This window comes from Thamnophis elegans, chromosome 14 (genome assembly GCF_009769535.1).
Source record: "Thamnophis elegans isolate rThaEle1 chromosome 14, rThaEle1.pri, whole genome shotgun sequence".
Taxonomy (NCBI): Eukaryota; Metazoa; Chordata; class Lepidosauria; order Squamata; family Colubridae; genus Thamnophis; species Thamnophis elegans.
The window spans coordinates 8,620,989-8,641,441 of NC_045554.1; the positions used below are offsets into that span (position 1 = coordinate 8,620,989).

At 44.8% G+C, this 20,453-nt stretch overlaps 1 protein-coding gene across 2 annotated transcripts in view; it reads left to right on the plus strand.

Annotated features, from left to right (window-relative positions):
* Window positions 1-3,375: 3,375 nt before the first annotated feature.
* MARF1 (meiosis regulator and mRNA stability factor 1) overlaps window positions 3,376-20,453 on the plus strand; it is a 54,761-nt gene continuing 37,683 nt past the window's right edge. The window contains exons 1-10 of one of the 2 annotated variants that reach the window (XM_032230425.1): window positions 3,376-3,463; window positions 8,054-8,251; window positions 10,874-11,557; window positions 13,973-14,144; window positions 14,958-15,184; window positions 15,638-15,755; window positions 16,528-16,700; window positions 18,047-18,481; window positions 20,031-20,197; window positions 20,282-20,440. In XM_032230425.1, coding sequence (XP_032086316.1) covers window positions 8,108-8,251; window positions 10,874-11,557; window positions 13,973-14,144; window positions 14,958-15,184; window positions 15,638-15,755; window positions 16,528-16,700; window positions 18,047-18,481; window positions 20,031-20,197; window positions 20,282-20,440 — 2,279 coding nt within the window. In that variant the 5' untranslated portion in view covers window positions 3,376-3,463; window positions 8,054-8,107. Of the gene's footprint in view, window positions 3,464-7,347; window positions 7,456-8,053; window positions 8,252-10,873; window positions 11,558-13,972; window positions 14,145-14,957; window positions 15,185-15,637; window positions 15,756-16,527; window positions 16,701-18,046; window positions 18,482-20,030; window positions 20,198-20,281; window positions 20,441-20,453 lie in introns of those variants that run through there. The other variant, XM_032230426.1, reaches the window with a different exon arrangement.

Sequence of the window (20,453 nt, forward strand, 5' to 3'; positions counted from 1 at the left end):
CGGTTGCAGTATCCCCATGGCCAAATATGGGCAATTTGCAACCCACATCTCTTTACAACAATTGCAGTGTCTGTTCTGAGCTAGGCTTCCCCAAAAAGCATGAGGCAGAGTCCTGGTCCCGACAAAACCCCATTTATTAAAAGAATGTGAATGCCTCTCCTTCACATTCAGCAAAGGCCTGGCAAACAGTCTTTCAAAGGAGTATTTATGACCACAAACCTTATCTATCTTGGAAAGCTGCCACATAAATATTTTCCCAAATGAAGCACTGTGCAAGGAAAGACTTGGGCACAGAGTCTCTGAGATTCACGGACAGATCTTTGCACTCCTGAAATAAATCTAACGACCGAACGAACAAATTGTCTCTGCAAAAGTCCCCTCCCCTTTCGCTCCTCTTTTGTTTCCTATAGGAGGGGCCAATCACCTTCCACCTGTGACTTTACCCCCAAGTCTACCCTGATTTCTGAGTTGTTCTTTTCTTCTGGCAGCTCTGCGCATGCGCACACTGGGAACAGGCTCCAGCTGTTCCTCTGCCTCACTGCTGTCTAGCTCCGTAGGCACCTGATCACTGCCAGACAGCCTCAGCCCCGTCTCTGCTTCTGATACAGAGCCCTCATCCGATCCTTCCCCAACCTCCAGGACTGGCCCATGTTCCTCCCCGACCTCCTCACTGTCTGGCTCTGCTGACAGTTCACTAGCTGGCCACAAGAGTGTCATAGGCTCATGTGATCACCATTTACAGCTGACTTCCAAAAAGCAAAGTCAATGGGGAAACCCAGATTTGCTTAATCACCCAGCCAAAAATGGTCATAAAATCATGCATGATTCACTTAACAACTGCCTTGCTTAACGATGGAAATTCTGGTCACAGTTGTGGACCTAAGTTGGGGGCTCTCTGTACTGAAAACTGCCTAGAGTCACCTAAAAGTGAGATGGGCGGCTACAGAAATCAAATGAATAATAACCAAATGCCCATTTTATTTCATTTTAGAGACGGCAGAGTGAGACTGAGGAGCAGCTGGTTGCTAGAAGCTATCCTTGCAGCAGAGGGAGGGTCCTCCTACTTAAATTCCCCACCAGCCCAAACTCAACAAGATCATAAGCTTCATCTTACAAAATTTGTCCCATTATTGGTTTAATGAAAAGACTGGAGGAGCCGTTAAGATTAGTTTTGCCTGTTGCGGTAGCCACCAACTGTGCGACCATCTGGATGAAGTCCTCAAACTGCTTCTCCTCGTGTTTGCGATATACAGCTCTGGCCAAGTGTTCTCGGGAAAGAATTGCAGATTGTTAAAATAGATCTCCTTATAGTCCTCTGTTTAGAATAATTTTTAGAGAATACTTGTACTGGAATTATTTTCCCCTGCTGCGCCTAATGACCAAATGTTCATTTATTCATTTAATCATGTTCAACCACATCTGAGATAATTCACGTTGAATTGGAAGGACGTCGGCATCTGGAATCAACTTTCTGCTCTGAGTTCTGTACAACAGCTTGTTCTTCGGGAACTCCCCATTTTCAGATGATACAAAAGCCCCCTCTTCTGGAAACTTTTAACATCTTCCACATACACACACACACACACACAGAGAGAGAGAGAGAGAGAGAGAACATAGATAGACAAAGATACGCTTGGAGGGGGGGGAATCTCGCTGTAGGATTTTAGAACCAAAACCGAAATAGTTAAATAAAAAACAGAATTAAAATGTGAAATGGTTGCAGTTGTTTTATTGCTTATGTATGCGTTTGCTCGTTTTAATATTATAATATAGGACCCCGTAGGTTGCAAACATGCAAGAAGATCTTCATCCTGCAGTGGATACACAATAGCTAAAACAATGATGAGAGAAACAATGTAGAATAAAAGGATAGAATTTTTAATAATATAAAAAGGAAACCATGTTTCCTCTGACATGTATGTATGTATGTATGTGTGTGTGTATGTATGTATGTATGTATGAATGTATGTATGTATGTATGTATGTATGTATGTATGTATGTATGTATATGTATTGTGTCACAACCCCTGGTATGCCCAAATATGGGAAGAAGCATACTGCTTCCTTTCTCTATGGTCATCACAAGAGACCATCACGACAGAAAGCCATTATTTTTACTGTGCCTTTGTTACATTTGTGTTGCATTTGTGCTGATAAATAAATAAAGGGAGACTAGTATAGATCTATTTCAAGCTATTTAGCTCTCATCAGCTAGCCATACCCTTACTGGGAATCGAACCTGGGCTAATACAGGTTATACAGCCTAATACAGCCCAGGTTCGATTCCCAGTAAGGGTATGGCTAGCTGATGAGAGCTAAATAGCTTGAACTAGATCTATACTAGTCTCCCTTTATTTATTTATCAGCACAAATGCAACATATATGTATGTATGTATGTATGTATGTATGTATATATATGTGTGTGTGTGTGTGTGTGTGTATATATATATATATATAAAGATTTTTTACAACCCCTGGTAAGCCCCAATTATGGGAGGAAGCTAACTGCTTCCATCATCTGTCAATCGGCTCGTCACAAGAGTCCATCACGACAGAAACCCCAACATTTTTACTGTTGCCTTTGTTATATTTGTGTTCTTTTATTTGTGCTGATAAATAAATAAAGGGAGACTAGTATAGATCTATTTCAAGCTATTTAGCTCTCATCAGCTAGCCATACCAGTAAGGTAAATATATATATTGAAACTACCCGATTATGGATGAAGTATGTAACAGTGATACCCATTGTCATCGAGGCACTTGGTACCATGTCCAAGAATTTTACAAGACACATCAACAAATTGCAGCTTCCTGCAATAACACCAGCAGAACTGCAAAAAAAAAACCCTTGGCTTCTCGGAACATCTTATATTTTAAGAAGGACCTTAGTTGATACCTAGGATGCTGGCAGCAAACCATATCAACCATTAGCACCAGTCACTTGTATTTGTAATGCATTTTTGAATGTTCAGCTGGCTGAGTTTCATGTTTAATGAATAAAGTACATAATAATAATAATAATAATAATAATAAAGTTTGAGGAAGAAATGTAATGGCTGGGCATGTTATATCATTGCTCAGAAACTCATCCAGGGTGGTCTTCCCCCCCACGCCCCCGTCCCCATATTGGCTGGGAACACTGGGACCTGGAGCCCCAAACCACCCAAGAGTAGAGACGCAGCCTCGCCTCTTTAAGCCAAAGCAATGGAGGGATGGGAGAAGAACAGAACGACCTCCCAGGACCAACGAGAAGGCAGCGGCTAGACGGGGCGCGCGGGGGGGGGGAAGGAAGGCTTTCGCGACGTTTTTACGACAGCGCTCTTTCCGCCCCTCCTCCCCTCGGGCGGCCGGAAGCGGCGCTCGGGGAGGCGGAAGCGGAAGCGCTTGGGGAGGGGGAGGGCGCAGCGGGAGCAAAACAAAGAAGAGGCGGCGGCGGAGGGCGCTGGGATGCGACGGAGGGACGGTGAGTGGCGGCTTTTTGCGCGCCTTCACGCCGCGCGGGCCGAGTCGCCGGGGTTGCAGCAGCCGGCCGGGCCAGGGGGGGGGAATGTATGGAAGGGGGGGTGAGCTGAGCCCCACTGGGGCCTATGGGGGTAAGTGGGGGGGGGGTCGCCACGGCCCGGGGAGGCGGCCCGCGAATGGCAGCGGGGGCTTCCTCCACAGAAGTGGTGGAGTTCGCTCTGGGGATGCCTCCGCTCTTCTCCCCTGCCTGCCTGCCTCCCTTGCCCGGCTGTGGCTGAGGAAGCCTCGGGCTGGGTAAAGAAGGGCTCCTTAGGCGCGTCCCAGCTATGGCTCTATGGGCGTCACTGTCAGGGGCTTGGAAGCGTTTCTGTCTCGGCCTCCCTAAAGGTAACCTTGGAGAGGGGGAGGAAGAGTACTGCAGGAGTATTCTGTTGTTGTTGTTATACTTTGTTCATTAAGCATGAAACTCAGTCAAATGAACATTTGTGTCGCAAATACCATTGATTGATGCTAATGGTTGATAAGGGTTGCTGCCAGCGTCCTAGGTATCCACCAGGTATCTTCTTAAAATTATTATTATTATTATTATTAATTATTATTATTATTATTATTATTATTATACAATTGTATCACAGCGGCCAGTTGTTTCGCCGGATTTGGCATTGGTTACTAGTCGGGCCCCACCCAGGGGCCTAGGACGTCGTAACGTATTTTCTTAATATGCGTGCAGATCCAAGCAGTGCGGCTTTTTGCATTTGACTGATGGTGATTTTGTCAATTTTTAACTGTTTTAAATGTAATTCCAGTGCTTTTGGAATAGCACCCAGTGTGCCAATTACCACTGGAATTATCACTGCTGGTTTGTGCCATAGTCGTTGAATTTCGATTTTTAAGTCCTGGTATCTTGCGATTTTTTCATGTTCCTTCTCGGCGACCCTGCTATCACCTGGTATTGCGATGTCTATGATTGTGACCTTATTTTTCTCAACCAGTGTTGAGATTATTATTATTATTATTATTATTATTATTATTATTATTATTATTATTTCTTTTAGTCATTAAACATGAAACTCAGTCAATTGAACATTCAAAAATGCACCACAAATACCATTGACTGGTGCTAACGGCTGATATGGGTTGCTTCCAGCGTCCTAGGTATCAACCACGTACCTTCTTAAAATTATTGTTGTTGTTGTTATTATTATTGTTTATCCATTAAACATGAAACAGTCAACTGAGCATTCAAAAATGCATCGCAAATACCATTGACTGGTGCTAATGGCTGATATAGGTTGCTTCCAGTGTCCTAGGTATCAACCAATGACCTTAAAATGTACAATGTTTTTTTCAGTTCTGCTGGTTTTATTGCAGAAAGCTGCAATTTCTTGATGTGTTTTGCATAATTATTGGACATGGTACCAAGTGCCCGATGACAATGGGTATCCTTATCACATATTTCATCCATAGCCATGTAGTTTCGATGATATTACTACTACTACTACTACTACTACTTAAACATGAAACTCAAGTCAACTGAACATTTAAAAATGTATCACAAATATTGACTGATGGTTGATACAGGTGGCTGCCAGCATCCTAGGTATCAACCAATTATCCAAGTAACCTATTATTATCTCTTTTATTCATTAAACATGAAACTTATTATTATCATTGTCATCCATTATCATCATTATCATTGTCACTCATTATCATTGTCCTCATTATCATCATCATTACTATATAAGGTTTAATCTTCAATTCAATTCACTTGGTAAAAACTTAACAGTTCAAGTCTTAACCAAGAACCTAAGAACTGTTAAGGTAATGCCTGAATATATAGGAAGTTCCGAGTCAGATGGGTTTTTTTTTGCAAAGTCAGGTCTGATAAGTTTCAACATTTCCATGTGTCTAGCAACTCTTTTGGGATTGCTGCAAGGGTTCCTATTACTATTGGTTCAACTGTTGATTTCTTCCTCCACATTCACTCAACTTTAATTTGCAGATCATGTTATTTTGTTTGGTTTTTTCACTAGTTGTTTCTATTCAATTCGTGTATCGCCTGGTATTGCAATATCAATTTATTTTTCCACAATAGAGATGTCAGGCATGTTTTAGGTCAGAGGCGTGTTTGCATTCGAGAGTCCCACAAGATGTTATTATTTACTATTACTAATTATTATCATTAATTGTATGCCATCCATCTCTAGGCGGCTTATAGACATCCAATGGAAACACAGCATAAATGTTTAAATTTGATATGTATTTAAGCCGTTTACAGAGCTTCTCATCTCTGGATGTTTCACAAGCCCCAAAATAAAACATTTTAAAAACAATGTCAATCTGAAAGTTAAGAGGTAGTGGTTAGATCCTGAACCACAAGAAGCCTGATAATAATAAATTGCATGATTGTTTTCTGGTTAACCTGAGAAATACCTTTTAACTATGCACAGTGAGCCCTGTCATGTGTGAATGCAGAAGAAAGGCCAGAAAATGGTGTTTTTTAAGAAACCTTTAACCCGTTTCTGATTTTCAGGGTTTAAAAAGAGAGCCCTTTGAATGTGCTCACAAAGTAGCTTGCATCAGTGGCTTGAACAAGGTTTGTTTTTAAACAATAAAAGTTAATCAGTGGAAACCTATTGCTACCTTGGTTGCTATTGACAAAAGATTTGAATCAACAGCAAGAAGATATCATTGTCCAAGAAACGTTTAGGAAGTTACTGCAAATTGCCAAGGAGCTTGCATATATACAGAGAGTCCTCGATGTACAACCACAATTCAGCCCAAAATTTTTGTTGCTAAGTGAGGCAGTTAAGTGAATTTCGTCTGATGACTTTTCTTATTGCAGTTAAGTGAATCACTACTGCAGTTGTTAACACAGTTAGTAACACAGTTGTTAAATGAATCTGGCTTCCCCATTGATTCTGCTTATCAAAAGGTTGCAAGAGGGGATTCCATCACCCTTCCTGGACGCTGCAGCGGCCATCAATGTGAGTCAGTTCTCAATCAGCTGAATTTTGGTCACGTGACCACGAGGATGCTGCAACAGTCGCACGTGTGAAAAATAGCATAAGTCATTTTTCTCCAGTGCCTTTGTAACTTCGAACCGTCACTAAATGAATTGTTGTAAATCAAGGACTACCTGTACTAAATTCAGTTTTGCTACTCATTGATATGTCTATGCCTTTAGAACGTCATCTTTACATTCACTAGGATTCCTGTTTCTAAAAGCAACAGAACAATTGCTTTGTTTGCCGTGTATAATAACAACCATGGGATTTTATTCCACCTTAAACCTGTCATAGAAACTGGCTGCCTTTTTGGCGTGTTTGTGACACACAAATTTCTGCAACAGGTCTTCAGGATTAAGTATTAAGATAATACCTAATTGGCTTGAATTGTTTTAATTGCTACTTCAGGGCATCAGCAATAAGTTCCTTGAGAACGTTTCTATAATCAAGCTAGTTTTAATAAGTAGCATGAAAGCACAGCTGTTAGGAATATAATTCTAACAGTTGGGTTGGCAATATATAAATCATATAGCAATGCTGTACCTGTTTCTTTAAATCATACTATAAAATGTGATTGGTTGCTGTTTTCCTCAATCGGCCATAAGAGGGAGCCAGAAGGACTGTTAGCTCTCTGTTTGTTAGATACTGGGCTGAAGTTTTGCAACTGTTAGCAAACTTTGTGTACTGAACTGATTATATGATACTGGACTATGTTATTTGGATTATCCCTTAACTGAAAGACATTGATGACTGACTGTCTTATCTATGTATGACTTGGACTGTTTGATGGACTCTGATACCTCTATTTCCACGAAAATAAAAGCCTATTTAAACTGCAGTGTCTCTGTAAGCTGGTTTGTATGTTCTCCAACACAACTCTCACAACGCTTCGCTGAACGTACTCGCTCTCCCAACAGGGAGCTTACCTAACACACAACCATCATGACTTAACTCCACATTGTGACTGGCTAGTATCCTCCATTGGGTAAGAAAGCTGCGCCACTCCAAAGTCTTCATTTTCAATGACCATGCTCTGCTTGAATTTGAGGGGCTGCCACAGAGAGGAGGGGGTCAAACTATTTTCCAAAGCCCCTGAAGGCCAGATAAGGAATAATGGATGGAAACTGATCAAGGAAAAGATTCAACCTGGAAATAAGGAGAGATTTGGGGACAGTGAGAACAATCAATCGGTGGAACAGAAGTTGCCTTCAGAAGTTGTGGGAGCTTCATCACCGGAGGCTTTCAAGAAGAGACTGGACTGCCATCTGTCGGAAATGATGTTGGGTCTCCTGCTTGGGCGGGGGTTGGACTAGATGACCTACAAGGTCCCTTCCAACTCTGTATATCTAAAAATTTGCAAAGGACTTTGGACTTGTAATTGAGTAAAATCTGGCAGATCGCAGGTTCTGCACTTCTGCCTGATTTTTGAAAACCAATATTTGTTTTTGTTGAGAATTCTATTCTGCCTTCTTGCTCCGCAGCTCAAGAAGGTGATATAAATGCATCAGGCATGTTGAATAAGTGGGTTGTGTGTGACGGCACGTGATCTGACCTTGTGAAATAATGCACAATGTTTTTTGCAGTTGGAAAGGAAGGAAGGAAGGAGAGGAGAATGCTGACTTCTGTTTGGACATATAATGGAAGGAAATATAGCACACAACGTCTGTCCTAAATCACTCGGATGGCTTCAGCGACAAGATAAGGATGCAAAGCCCTGGCTCTGGAAATTTTCTAATTGCTTTTCAACTCCTGAACAGAATTTCCCCCTTGCTGCAACAACGGTAGAGTATGGACCTTGATGTGCATTACCATATTTTTCTGAGTATAAGACGCTCCGAAATATAAGACACACCTAGCTTTTGGGGAGGAAAACAAGGGGGAATAATCTGCCTCTGCCCCCCAGCGATTTGCCTCCTTGCACCAAACAGTAAACAGTACAGAAGATATACACTGTTTGTGGTGTTATATTTCAGACTATACTTGTACAGTTGCTGTTAAAATTGATGTGCTTTCTGGAACTATAGTTATTCTCTGCTATTTAAAAGAAGATACAATGGCACTGGGTCTCTTCAGAAAGCATTTATTTTAAAAAAGCTCCTTCGTTTTGTTAAGTTGTCTAGAATAATAATAATAAAGCAGTCTTTAAAAAATAAGTCTAATAATTTGAACATTCTATAGGCATTTATAGTTATTGACTTACCTCCTTGCAGCAAACAGCCTGTTTCAGTTTAGCCTGATTAGAAGGAAGAAAAAAAAAATCTGCAGCTGCCTCCCATTGCAGCAAACAGCAAGTTTCACTTTCAATTTCAGTTTAAGGATGCTGATAATCAGCTGTTTCAGGCTGCAGGGATTTCCAATAGCCTATTGCCCTCTGCAAGCCCCATTTTCTCAGTTTGTTGCAAGGGGGTAAATTACTGGGAGGCAGAGGTTAAAGGGTGGGGGCTGGTGGGTGAGCGGGACTACATTCAGTGTATAAGATGCACCCAAATTTTTACCCTCTTTTAGGCGGGGGGGGGGGGGGGAAGGTGTGTCTTATATTCCGAAAAATAAGATAAGTAAAATGCTACATTGATATGCAAGTAGTCCCCTGCTTACAACTGCTCTTATTAGTTTCTAGGCTTAACGATGCAGCCCCCAAAAGCTACTTATGACCCAGCTTTGAAGTTAAAAGCCTTTGCAGCATCCCCCACATGAATAAAATTTGGGCAAATTCACCCTGTTCACCCCTCTGTCTCTCCTTCCATCCCTCCCATCAGGGACCCTGGGCCTGCTTCCCAGCGCCTCCTCCCCAGTTCCCTGACCAATTATAGACGTTACCACCTGTAGTCCCGGAGGTGTTTTTTCAAGAGGCAGCTGGGCTTACCAGAAAGTCCATTTGCCTCTTGAGAAAGCATCTTTGGGGCAACCATGATCTGGATTGACTGAGAATCTCCATAGACCTTGAAGAAGTTTGGGAAGAAGCTTCTTGGATGAGAAGCAAAAAATCTTCAAAGAAAAAAACCAGAAAGTCCAGTTCATCCTCTTTTAACGACTCCATAATCCTTTGCGGGGTGGAGCCTGGGCAACTGAGTGGAGCTGAGGGTTTACTGGCTGGATACCCTCCCTGTCGCCAGTGCAGAGTTACATCCTCAGTGTGCCCAGAGAGAGAACTATCTGCCTCTACCTAAGCCTCCTTGTGATACGATCACATGACCACAGGACTATGAATTCAGGTCATAAGTAATAGCAGTAGACTTATATACCACTTCATAGGGCTTTCAGCCCTCTCTAAGCGGTTTACAGAGAGTCAGCATATTGCCCCCAACAATCTGGGTCCTCATTTTACCCACCTCGGAAGGATGGAAGGCTGAGTCAACCCTGAGCCGGTGAGATTTGAACCGCTGAACTGCTGATCTAGCAGTAGCCTGCAGTGCTGCATTTAACCACTGCGCCACCTTGGCTCTTACCAAGTACCTTTTCAGGTGGCGTAACTTCAAACAGTCACTAAACAGTTGATCATATGTCTAGGACTACCTGTACTTCTAATGAGCTTGGAATTTTCCAGTCTGTTTGCAAATCTTCAGGGACCTAATCTGGTCTCCATTTGTCACTCTTCTCTCTTCCTGGCTTAGGCCCAGGGTACCTGCGAGACCACCTACTGCCACCAGTAGTCTCCCACTGTCCAGTGCGATCCCACAGAGTTGGCCTCCTCAGGGTGCCGTCGGCCAGACAGTGTCGGCTAGCGACCCCCAGGAAGAGAGCTCTGTGGGAGCGCCTTCCCTCTGGAATGAGCTGCCCCCGGAACTTCGCATAATCCCCGACCTCCGGTCCTTCCGACGCGCCCTAAAAAGTTGGCTTTTCCAGCAAGCCGGCCTGGCTTGAAAAGAATAAAATATAGGATTGATTTGGTTGTTAATTTTAATTGAATTTTTAAATTTTTATTGTAAATATCAATTGGGGTTTGTTTGGATACTTTATTTAATGTCCCTTTTAATTTTTGTAATATGTGTTTTCTTTTATGTTGTACGCCGCCCTGAGTCCTTGGGAGAAGGGCGGCATATAAATACAATAAACCTCAAACCTCTTCCCTCTCTCTCCCTCCCTCCCTCTTATCTCTCTTCCTCCTTCTCTCTCTCTCCATCTCTCTTCCTCTCTCTCTCTTCCTCCCTCTTCTCTCTCTCTCTCCATCTCTCTTCCTCTCTCTCCCTCCCTCTTCTCTCTCTCCCTCCCTCCTCTCTCTCTCCCTCCCTCTTCTCTCTCTCCCTCCCTCTTCTCTCTCTCTTCCTCTCTCTCCATCCCTCTCTTCCTCTCTCTCTATCCCTCTTCTCTCTCTCTTCCTCTCTCTCCATCCCTCTTCTCTCCCTTCCTCCCTCTCTCTCCCTCCCTCTTCTCTTTCCCTCTTCTCTCCCTCTCTCTCTCCTCAGAACAAGTCCATGGAGAGCAAGAAAGCTCCTATAGAGTTGAAGGAAGCCCCCCCAGCTCACCACCCTCCTCTGCAGCCCTTTGCAGCTGTGCCCCTCCCCGACGTCCACTCTCTCCAGCCAAAGCAAATCCAACTCTCGCCCAACCCTAAAGTAAGCTGCTGTTCTCATGGCTCTGATCCCTCCCCTCGGGTCCCTCAGTTGCACTTTGGTGGCGGCGGCGGCAACATCGGTGGTGGCGGTAACAGCAGCGGCGGCGGCTTGATTCACCCCGGGACGGTTTTAAACGCCCCCGGCACTGGGACAATCACCTGGCAGATAGGGTCAGAGTTGGCTTGCCCGTCCTCTTCTATTTCGCTCAAGAACGGCCCGGCGAGAAGCAACATGGCCGGCACGTGCCGGGAAAACCCTGTCCCTCCGTGCCCTCACTTTTCCTGCTGCGGGAAACTCCACTTCCAAGCCTGTCACGGTAACCTGCACAAACTGCATCCGTTTCCCCCCCATCCGGGCTGCACGACTCCGGGCTATTTTTCCTGTTCTGAATTCAGTGGGGCGGCGGGACTCTCGGAGGAGCACCTGGCCCAGCCAGAGCGCATGCCTTGCGTTTGCACCAACTCGCTGCACCTCAAGGTTTCACCTCCCCTTTGCTTGAAGGGCTCTCACCACTGCACGGAGTGTCTCAGCAAGGTTCGTACTCCCTGTTTAACCCTACGCTGTAATATTGGGAAGGTTTACCGGTTTATGTGCGGGCCTTCAGGAGCTTTGGCCTTGTGGGGGAAGGGGGGACTGTGTCAATTCAACCACGACCAACTCGCCCCAGAACCCCTCACTGAGGGACTTTTACACTAACATCAAGGAAATGGTGGCATAGTATCCTTAAAGAAAGGATGCAAAAGGAGGGACGGAAGGAAATGGGAATGGGAAAAATTAAAAGAATACTTTTATTTGTTTTAAATAATTACCGTATTTTTCGTACTGTAAGATACACCCAATCATAAGACGCACTCCCAGTTTCAGAGGCCAAAAACGGGACACGTGAAGGCCAAAAATGGGACACGTGGAGGCCGAAAACCATATTTTTCGTACTATAAGATGCACCTGACCATAAGCCACACTCCCGTTTTCTGCCTCCACGCGCTTCGTTTTTGGAGGCCAAAAGCAGGACACGCAGAAGCCGAAAACAGGGTGTGCAGAGGCCAAAAATGGGATGCACGGAGAGGCCACAAACGGGGTGCAGAGGCCAAAAATGAGATGCACGGAAAGGCCGAAAACAGGGTGTGCAGAGGCCGACGAGTGGGAGCCGGTGGGTAGGCAGGGCTTCAGCAATATTCGCTCCATAAGATGCACAGACATTTCCAGCCATTTTTGGGAGACAAAAAAAGTGTGTCTTATGGAGCGGAAAAATACGGCAAATAGAATTGTTAAATTGTCCCGCAGCGAGTTGTCCCATTCAGTGTGAGGGCCACCCAGTTTGAGCACATCCAGATATACTGTATGGATTTTTCAAAATGGCTGCCATGGATAGAGCGTGACAGGTAGTCCTCGAGTTACGGCCACAAGGGAGCACAAATTTTCTGTTGCTAAGCAGTTGCCAAATGAGTTTTGCCACAGTAGTTAACCGGATTGACACAGTCATTAAGTTAGCAGTTAAGTTACCATTAATAGTTGCGAAGTGAATCTGTCTTCCCCATTGATATTTGCTTGTTAGAAGGTCGCAAAAGGGGGGGGGGTGTAATTCCAGGACATTGTGACTGTCATAAATACATGCGTCTGAATTTTGATCACATGACTGTTAGGGTTCCCACGGATGCCCTAATTAACTCATGTGCCTCGAGCCAGATTTCAAAAGAAATCCAGTTATTTATTAGGTGCAACATGTCTGCACTGTTCCCGTTTGAGGTCAACTCTGCCTCACGTGATTTACGGTTCAACTGTGACCGTGTTTAACCTCCTCCTTCTCCCAGAGTGTGTTATTAATCACATTGTCCAACGAGGCACTTTCCCGGGCTGTAAAAACCACACCTTTCGGGCCAACTCCGGTACTCTGAAATCCCTCTTTGAGAAAGGTATGCGTGGTTTGTGCTTCTGAACGTGGCTGCTAAACTGCTCCATCAGTTCTACCCCGTTCCTGTCCATGGCAACTCGAGAGCCGACCATTTGTCAACTCATAAAGTTGCCATGGTGAGGAAAGGGAGAGGGGGGGAGAGTGCATTCTACGCATGCCTTCGGCTAGAGTCGGACGTCAGATTACTACAGCAGGCTTGGGATGTGTGCAGCTCGTTGGAGAATGTGATTTATGACACAGACTTGAGGGAAGGAAAAGGGGTAAAGTTCAGCCATTATTCAAATGAGGTTGATTGACTGTCAGGTTTCCGAAAGATACCCTAATTGATTCATGAGCCTGGAGCCAAGTTTCAAAAGAAAACCAGTCATTTATTAGAAGTTCCATTTGGCAATACTCCATTGCAGTCAGATGTAAACCATGGCAACTTTATGAGTTGACACCATGATTGCTTTGCGAGGTGATCATGGGTATGCGGCACTGGTGGGGCCCGGTGTCCTCCACATCTTACTATCCAGCGATGCCTCCGCAAGCCTCCGTGACGTTCCAGCTGCTCGCCGGAACGTCGCGCAGGTGCTGCATGTGCATGCGCAGAAGCGCCAAAGGGTTTAAAGACCAGTAAGGACCGCAGGCGGGCGGGTGGGCCCTCCAGAGCAACAGTGCCCGATGCTCCGGGAAGGCTGTGGTACGCCTGTACCGGGGCGTACCTCCTGTAACCCACCACTGATATGTGGCAACGATTGTATGAAAAGCTGTCATAGGTCACTTTTTTCCCAGTGTTGTAACTTCAGTCACTAAATGGTATGTTTGTAAATCGAGGAGTTCCTTTACCTGTCCAGGATATAGCTATTCACCAGTAGGCCAATGAGGAAGCTTTATTTAAATGAGTAGGCCAATGAGGAAGCTTTATTTAAATGAGTAGGCCAATGAGGAAGCTTTATTTACCTCTGTGGGGGCTGAAGTGAATAGAACAGCTGTTCGAGGTTGGTTTCTATGCAGTATGCTGTGTGCTAAGGCAATACTATGTTTTTCCTCCGCAGTCCCAAGAAAATTTAGTAGAAGCCGCTAAAATGTGGCCGGATATTCCTCCTCCCAACGCCCAGGTGGCGCCCCTCTCTCTCCCAATGTGCAACGGCTGTGGAACCAAAGGAACAAGGAAAGAGAAGAGCCTTCTCTTGGCCAGTAGCTTTGGCCAGCTGACTCCCAAACATGGTAAATATCCTTTGGCTTCATCCTTTTAAAGTTACCGTAGCTTTAGCTTTCCAGTTAATCCATATTTCCCCCCCCCCCCCCCCAATCTGGGCAATTTTTAAGACGGGTGGACTTTCAAATCCCAGAATTCCTCAGCCAGCTTGGGGAATTCTTGGACTTGAAGTCCACCCACCTTCAATGTCCATGGAGATTCTTGGTCATTCAGGCGATGGTTGTGCCAAAGGTGGTGGTGTTTTTTTTCAAGAGGCCATTGGACTTCCTTGTTTTTTCTTTGAAGGCGATTCGCTTCTCATCCAAGAAGCTTCTTCGGCTCTTGACTGGATGGTGGGTGATGGAAGGATTTATATTCCTTGCAGACAGCTGATCATTTGCATCCTTTTAGAGGATCGTTGAGGCCACCTGCAGGTTTGTCTGCGTCCACAGGGTCACCTGAGTGATGAAAATGGGTGAGGAGCCTCCTTGGCACTGCGGAGCTGTGCTTTCTGCAGGATGCTTTCTGCCCTGTGTCCCTTCACTGTTGGAACACAAGGCTTCACACCCATTTGCACTACTGAGGACGCAGGCAAGCCTCCAGGTGGCCTCAACGACTCTCTAAAAAGAATGCAAATGAACCATCTCTGCCAGCAAGGAATATAAATCCTTCCATTTCCCACCATCCAGTCAAGAGCTAAAGAAGCTTCTTGGATGAGAAGCGAAAACGTCTTCCAAGAAAAAACAAAGTCTACCTTAAAGTTGCCAAGATTGGGGAACCAAGTTAATCGGAGAAGTGCAGTTATTGATGCCGTTGGATCTTTCTGCTCCTGAACAACACAGGCTCTCCAGAAATTACGATCTCGAACCAGTTACTGGAAAACTTGCCTCCCATTGGGGTCTTCTGGGATATCGAGAATTGTTCAGTCCCGTCCGGTCGTTCCGCCGTGACGGTGGTCCAGCGCATCCGCGAAAAGTTTTTTAAAGGCCACCGAGAGGCCGAGTTCATTTGCGTGTGTGACATCAGCAAGGAGAACAAGGAAGTTATTGAAGAGCTGAACAATTGCCAGGTGAGCGCTCAAAAGATTCGCGGGAATCCATCGACTCTGCACCTGCTGTGTTTACCGTTATTTCTCCCTCTATAAAACGCCCCCATGAGTAGGACGCCCTCATGTTTTGAGTAAGTAAGCACGTTACAAGCCATCACTGTGCCGAAGCCATCTTATTAAAGAGAAGCACAAGAACAGGAAGTGCATCGCAGGAACAATAGAGATGAAACCTGGGGTGGCCGTGTGATACAGGAAACAAGTACAATAGAGAGGAATGATTGAGCTGCATATAAGGTAGAGGCTCGTCTGGCAGAGCTGGAGGACAGGATTGAGCCATGCCTTCCCTTCTCTTGTCCTCCTGTGTATAAGACGCCCCTTCATTTTCAAGTAAGGGAAAGTAGCATCTTATACACTGAAAAATACGGTAGTCTTGAAATGTAATTTTCCTTTCTCCCCCCCCCCCCCTTTTTTAAGGTGACTGTTGCGCACATCAATGCCACAGCCAAGAATGCTGCCGACGACAAACTCCGGCAAAGCCTTAGGAGATTTGCCGATACCCATGCTGCACCAGCCACTGTAGTGCTTGTCTCAAGTATGTATTTTGATCCGTGCGCAGATTCAAAATCCGTAATCTGCTCAGTTGCCTTCGAAGTCCTAAATGCAGAAGCTTTGCAATTAAACAGTTAAGACAGCCAGTTTGGTTTATTGGTTAAAACTCCAGGCTAGAAACTAGGAGACAGTGAGTTATAGTCCTGCCTTAGAATTGAAATCCGGCCGAGTGATTTTGGACCAATTACTAAGAGACTGGGAGTTCTAGTCCTGCCTTAAGCAGGAAGGCTGGCCAGGTGACTTTGGGCCAATTGCTAGGAGACTGGGAGCTATAGTCCCACTTTATGCAGGAAGGTTGGCCAGGTGACTTTGGGCCAATCTCTAGGAGACTGGGAGTTCTAGTCCCGCCTTAAGCAGGAAGGCTGGCCGGGTGACTTTGGGCCAATTGCTAGGAGACTGGGAGCTATAGTCCCACTTTATGCAGGAAGGTTGGCCAGGTGACTTTGGGCCAATCGCTAGGAGACTGGGATTATAGTCCCACCTTAAGCAGGAAAGCTGGCTGGGTGACTTTGGTAAGTAGAACGGGGGGGGGGGGGGAACAGCTGTGCCACGCGATTTTTATTGAATATAAATTGTCACCCAGCTGACTACCAATTTGCCCGAAACGGTAGCATTTCACGCCTGGTTTGAGCGCAGTTTTTTTTTTTTTGCGATCCAAAGTTGCCCTACAGATGCTTACGAACCACGCTCTGCTCTGCCTCCAAACCTCCCAAAGTCACTGACTTTGCTTCGGGCGCTCTCTTTTTTTTTTCCAGCCGATGTCAACTTTGCCCTGGAACTCAGCGACTTGAGGCACCGCCACGGTTTCCACATCATCCTGGTTCATAAAAACCAAGCTTCGGAAGCCCTCTTGCACCACGCCCACGAGCTCATCCGATTTGAAGAATTTATTTCAGATTTGCCTCCAAGATTACCCTTGAAGAAAACAGTAAGTGGCTGATCAATGGTGAGGTTTTGAAACGTCGCGCGGGGTGGAACAGTCATTCTCGCTAAATCCGTTACACGGATCCCTCTATTTATTTATCAGCACAAATAAAACATAAAATATAACAAAGGCAACAGTAAAAATATTGGGTTTCTGTCTGGATGGTCTCTTGTGACGAGCCTAATGACAGAGAGTGGAAGTGTGACCTTCCTCCCATACTTGGGCATACCAGGGGTTGTGACTTTAAGTATATACCTCCCACCCTGGCTGGCTGATAAAGGAGTCGTTCTCTGTAGCTCAAAAGGTTAACCCCCTGCCTGGGAGGCAATGGAGCACAGGTTCGATTCCCAAAAACTTGGGTATGGCTAGCTGATGAGAGCTAAATAGCTTGAAATAGATCTATATTAGTCTCCCTTTATTTATTTATCAGCATAAATATAACATATATATATATAAAATAGCCTATATATATATATTTTGAAAGCATTTAGTTATGTTGCTTTTGCCCTGGCCTCTTGAGAAGCACACACGTTGTTGTTGTTGTTGTTGTTGTTATTATTATTATTATTATACAATTGTATCACAGCGGCCAGTTGTTTTGCCGGATTTGGCATTGGTTACTAGTCGGGCCCCACCCAGGGGCCTAGGACGTTGTAACGTATTTTCGTAATATGCGTGCAGATCCAAGCAGTGCGGCTTTTTGCATTTGACTGATGGTGATTTTGTCAATTATTATTATTATTGTTGTTGTTGTACAATTGTATCACAGCGGCCAGTTGTTTCGCCGGATTTGGCATTGGTTACTAGTCGGGCTCCACCCAGGGGCCTAGGACGTCGTAACGAATTTTCGTAATATGCGTGCAGATCCAAGCAGTGCGGCTTTTTGCATTTGACTGATGGTGATTTTGTCAATTTTTAACTGTTTTAAATGTAATTCCAGTGCTTTTGGAATAGCACCCAGTGTGCCAATTACCACTGGAATTACCACTGCTGGTTTGTGCCATAGTCGTTGAATTTCGATTTTTAAGTCCTGGTATCTTGTGATTTTTTCATGTTCCTTCTCGGCGACCCTGCTATCACCTGGTATTGCGATGTCTATGATTGTGACCTTATTTTTCTCAACCAGTGTGATGTCTGGTGTATTATGCGCCAGTATTTTGTCGGTTTGTATACGGAAATCCCACAAGATCTTGACCATCTGATTTTCGGTGACTTTTTCAGGCTGATGTTCCCACCAGTTTGTTGCTGTTTTAATATTATAATTTTTGCACAAATTCCAATGGATCATTTGTTATTATTATTATTATTATTATTATTATTATTATTATTATTATTATTCTCTGAAACAGGCGTGTCATACTCTGTTATATGTTTACAACCTGCCCACCAACCGAGATAGCAAAAGCGTCTGCCTGAGGCTTCGGCGTCTGTCGGACAATTGCGGCGGGAAAGTCCTGACCATCTCTGGCAGCGGCGCGATCCTCCGTTTCCTCAGCCAAGATAGCGCCGAGCGAGCCCAGAAGCGGATGGAGAACGAGGACGTCTTTGGCAACAGGATAACCGTGTCTTTCACCCCCAAAAACCGAGAGCTGGCAGAAGCCAAAAACTCAGGCTCTTCCGTGGCCGACAAGGCCAAGTCTCCCAAGAAAGTCAACCGAAACGCGAAGTTGTGTCTGATGAGCAGAATGGCCAACGATTCATCGTCCACCACCAAGGCTGTGGCCTCAAAAGGCCCTCAAGGACACGGGTCCATTCCCAAAAACACCGCTGTTAAAAGCTTACAGGTAGGGTGCTTCCCGGTTTATGCCTCTTTTTTGGGGGGGGGGGAATCTAAAGCATGCCCTCCTTGTTTTTAAGGTATCCTTTGGACACAAACAAGGAAAACATTTCCTTAGAGCAGGGGTCCTCAAACTTTTTTAAACAGGAGGCCGATTCACAGTCCCTTGGACTGTTGTGGGGGGGTGGGCAGACCGGCTGGGTGGGCGTGGCTAGGTGGTCATGTGACTGGGTGGGCGTAGCCAATTTAGTCCATTAAACAATAAACACAATTTAAACTTTAATTTGTGATACTCCTGGTGGTGGGGGATTTGGCTGCGTTGGGATGTGTGTGTGTTAAGGACTTCTGTGTGTTTGTGTGTGTGTGTCTTCCTCCTTCCTCCCCCCTCTCTCTGGAAGGGGAGGGGAAGGAGGCCGGGGACTCCTAAGGCCTCTGAGCATCCCATTTTTGGCCTCCAGAAGGTGAATAGGTGGGGTGATGTGGGCAGGGCAGCCTCATGGTCCCATGCAGGCTGGATTAAAGGCTTCAGTGGGCTATATCCGGCCCGCGGGCTGTAGTTTGAGGACCCCTGGCTTAGACACACCTTGTGCCTTTTGAATCCCCTGGCCGATAGGAGGATCTTTTTTTATGACCACAATTGACTTCCAAATTTCCATGACTAAGCGAGACAGTGGTTAAGTGGCCTTTTTTTTTTTTTTTTTGCAACTTTTCTTGACCTGGACATTAAATGAATAACTGCAGTTGTTAAGTTGGGTTTTTCATTGAATCTGTCTTCCTCATTGGACTTCGGTTGTCAGAAGGTCGCAGGGGGTGATGACATAACCCCAGGATACTTCAACTGCCATAAATACATGCCAGGTTCGAATTTTGATTGCATGATCATGGAGATGCTGGAAAGGTCATAAGTGTGAAAAAGGATCATGTGTCACTTTTTTCAGAGTTGTTGCAGCTTTGAACAGTGGCTAAATGAACACTTGTAAGTTGAGGTTTACTTGTAGCCCTCTTTCTTTCTTTTCTTTGTTTCTTTCCTTTCTTCTTTCTTCCTTCCTTTTTCTTTCTTTTCTTCCTTTCTTCTCCTTTCTCTCTTTCCTTCCTTCTTTTCTTTCTCTTTCTGTTTTTCTTTCCTTCTTTCTTTCATCCTTTCTTTCCTTCCTTTTCTTTCCTTCCTTCCTTTTCTTTTCTCTTTTCCTTTCCTTCCTTTTCTTTCTTTCTGTTTCTTTCCTTCTTTCTTTCTCTTTCTTTTTCTTTTTTTCCTTCCTTCTTTTGCTTTCTTTTTCTTTCTTTCCTTCTTTCTTTCATCCTTTCTTTCCTTCCTTTTCTTTCTTTCCTTCTCCTTTCTTCCTTTTTTTCCTTCCTTCCTTTTCTTTCTTTCTGTTTCTTTCCTTCCTTCTTTCTCATTCTTTTTCTTTCTTTCCTTCCTTCTTCTTTCTTTTATCCTTTCTTTCCTTCCTTCTCCTTTCTCTCTTTCCTTCCTTCTATCTCTTTGTTTTTCTTTCTTTCTTTCCTTCTTTCTCCTTTCTTTGTTCCTTTCTTTCTTTCTTTCCTTCCTTCCCAAGGAACTGTGCCGCCTTGAATCCAAAACGGGAAGAAGCTCTGAACACCGCCAAGACCAGCTAAAAGAGGGAGTTCCTTCATCGCACAGCAGTTCTACCACGGCAAGCTCCGTATCCACCCAGGCCACCAGGAAGGCTGGAGCGGGAGAACCTGCTCACAATAAAAACAAGTACGTTGAGAAACCTACAAAGCAGATTTTTATCGAAGGCTCTGTCAGTCTGACACCTTAATCAAGCCTTTCTTCTTTGCCCAGGAAAGAGACGATGGCAGCCAGAAGCATGAACAGTTCCCCGGTGGAAAAGAAGGAAAAGGATAACGCCTTTCAAGTCAGCTTCCCTTCAGCTTTCAGCCTGCTGACGGCCTCCAGACAGCACAGTCCCATTCTGATCTCTCAGAGTTGTTGGTCCTCAAGGTAAGCATCATTG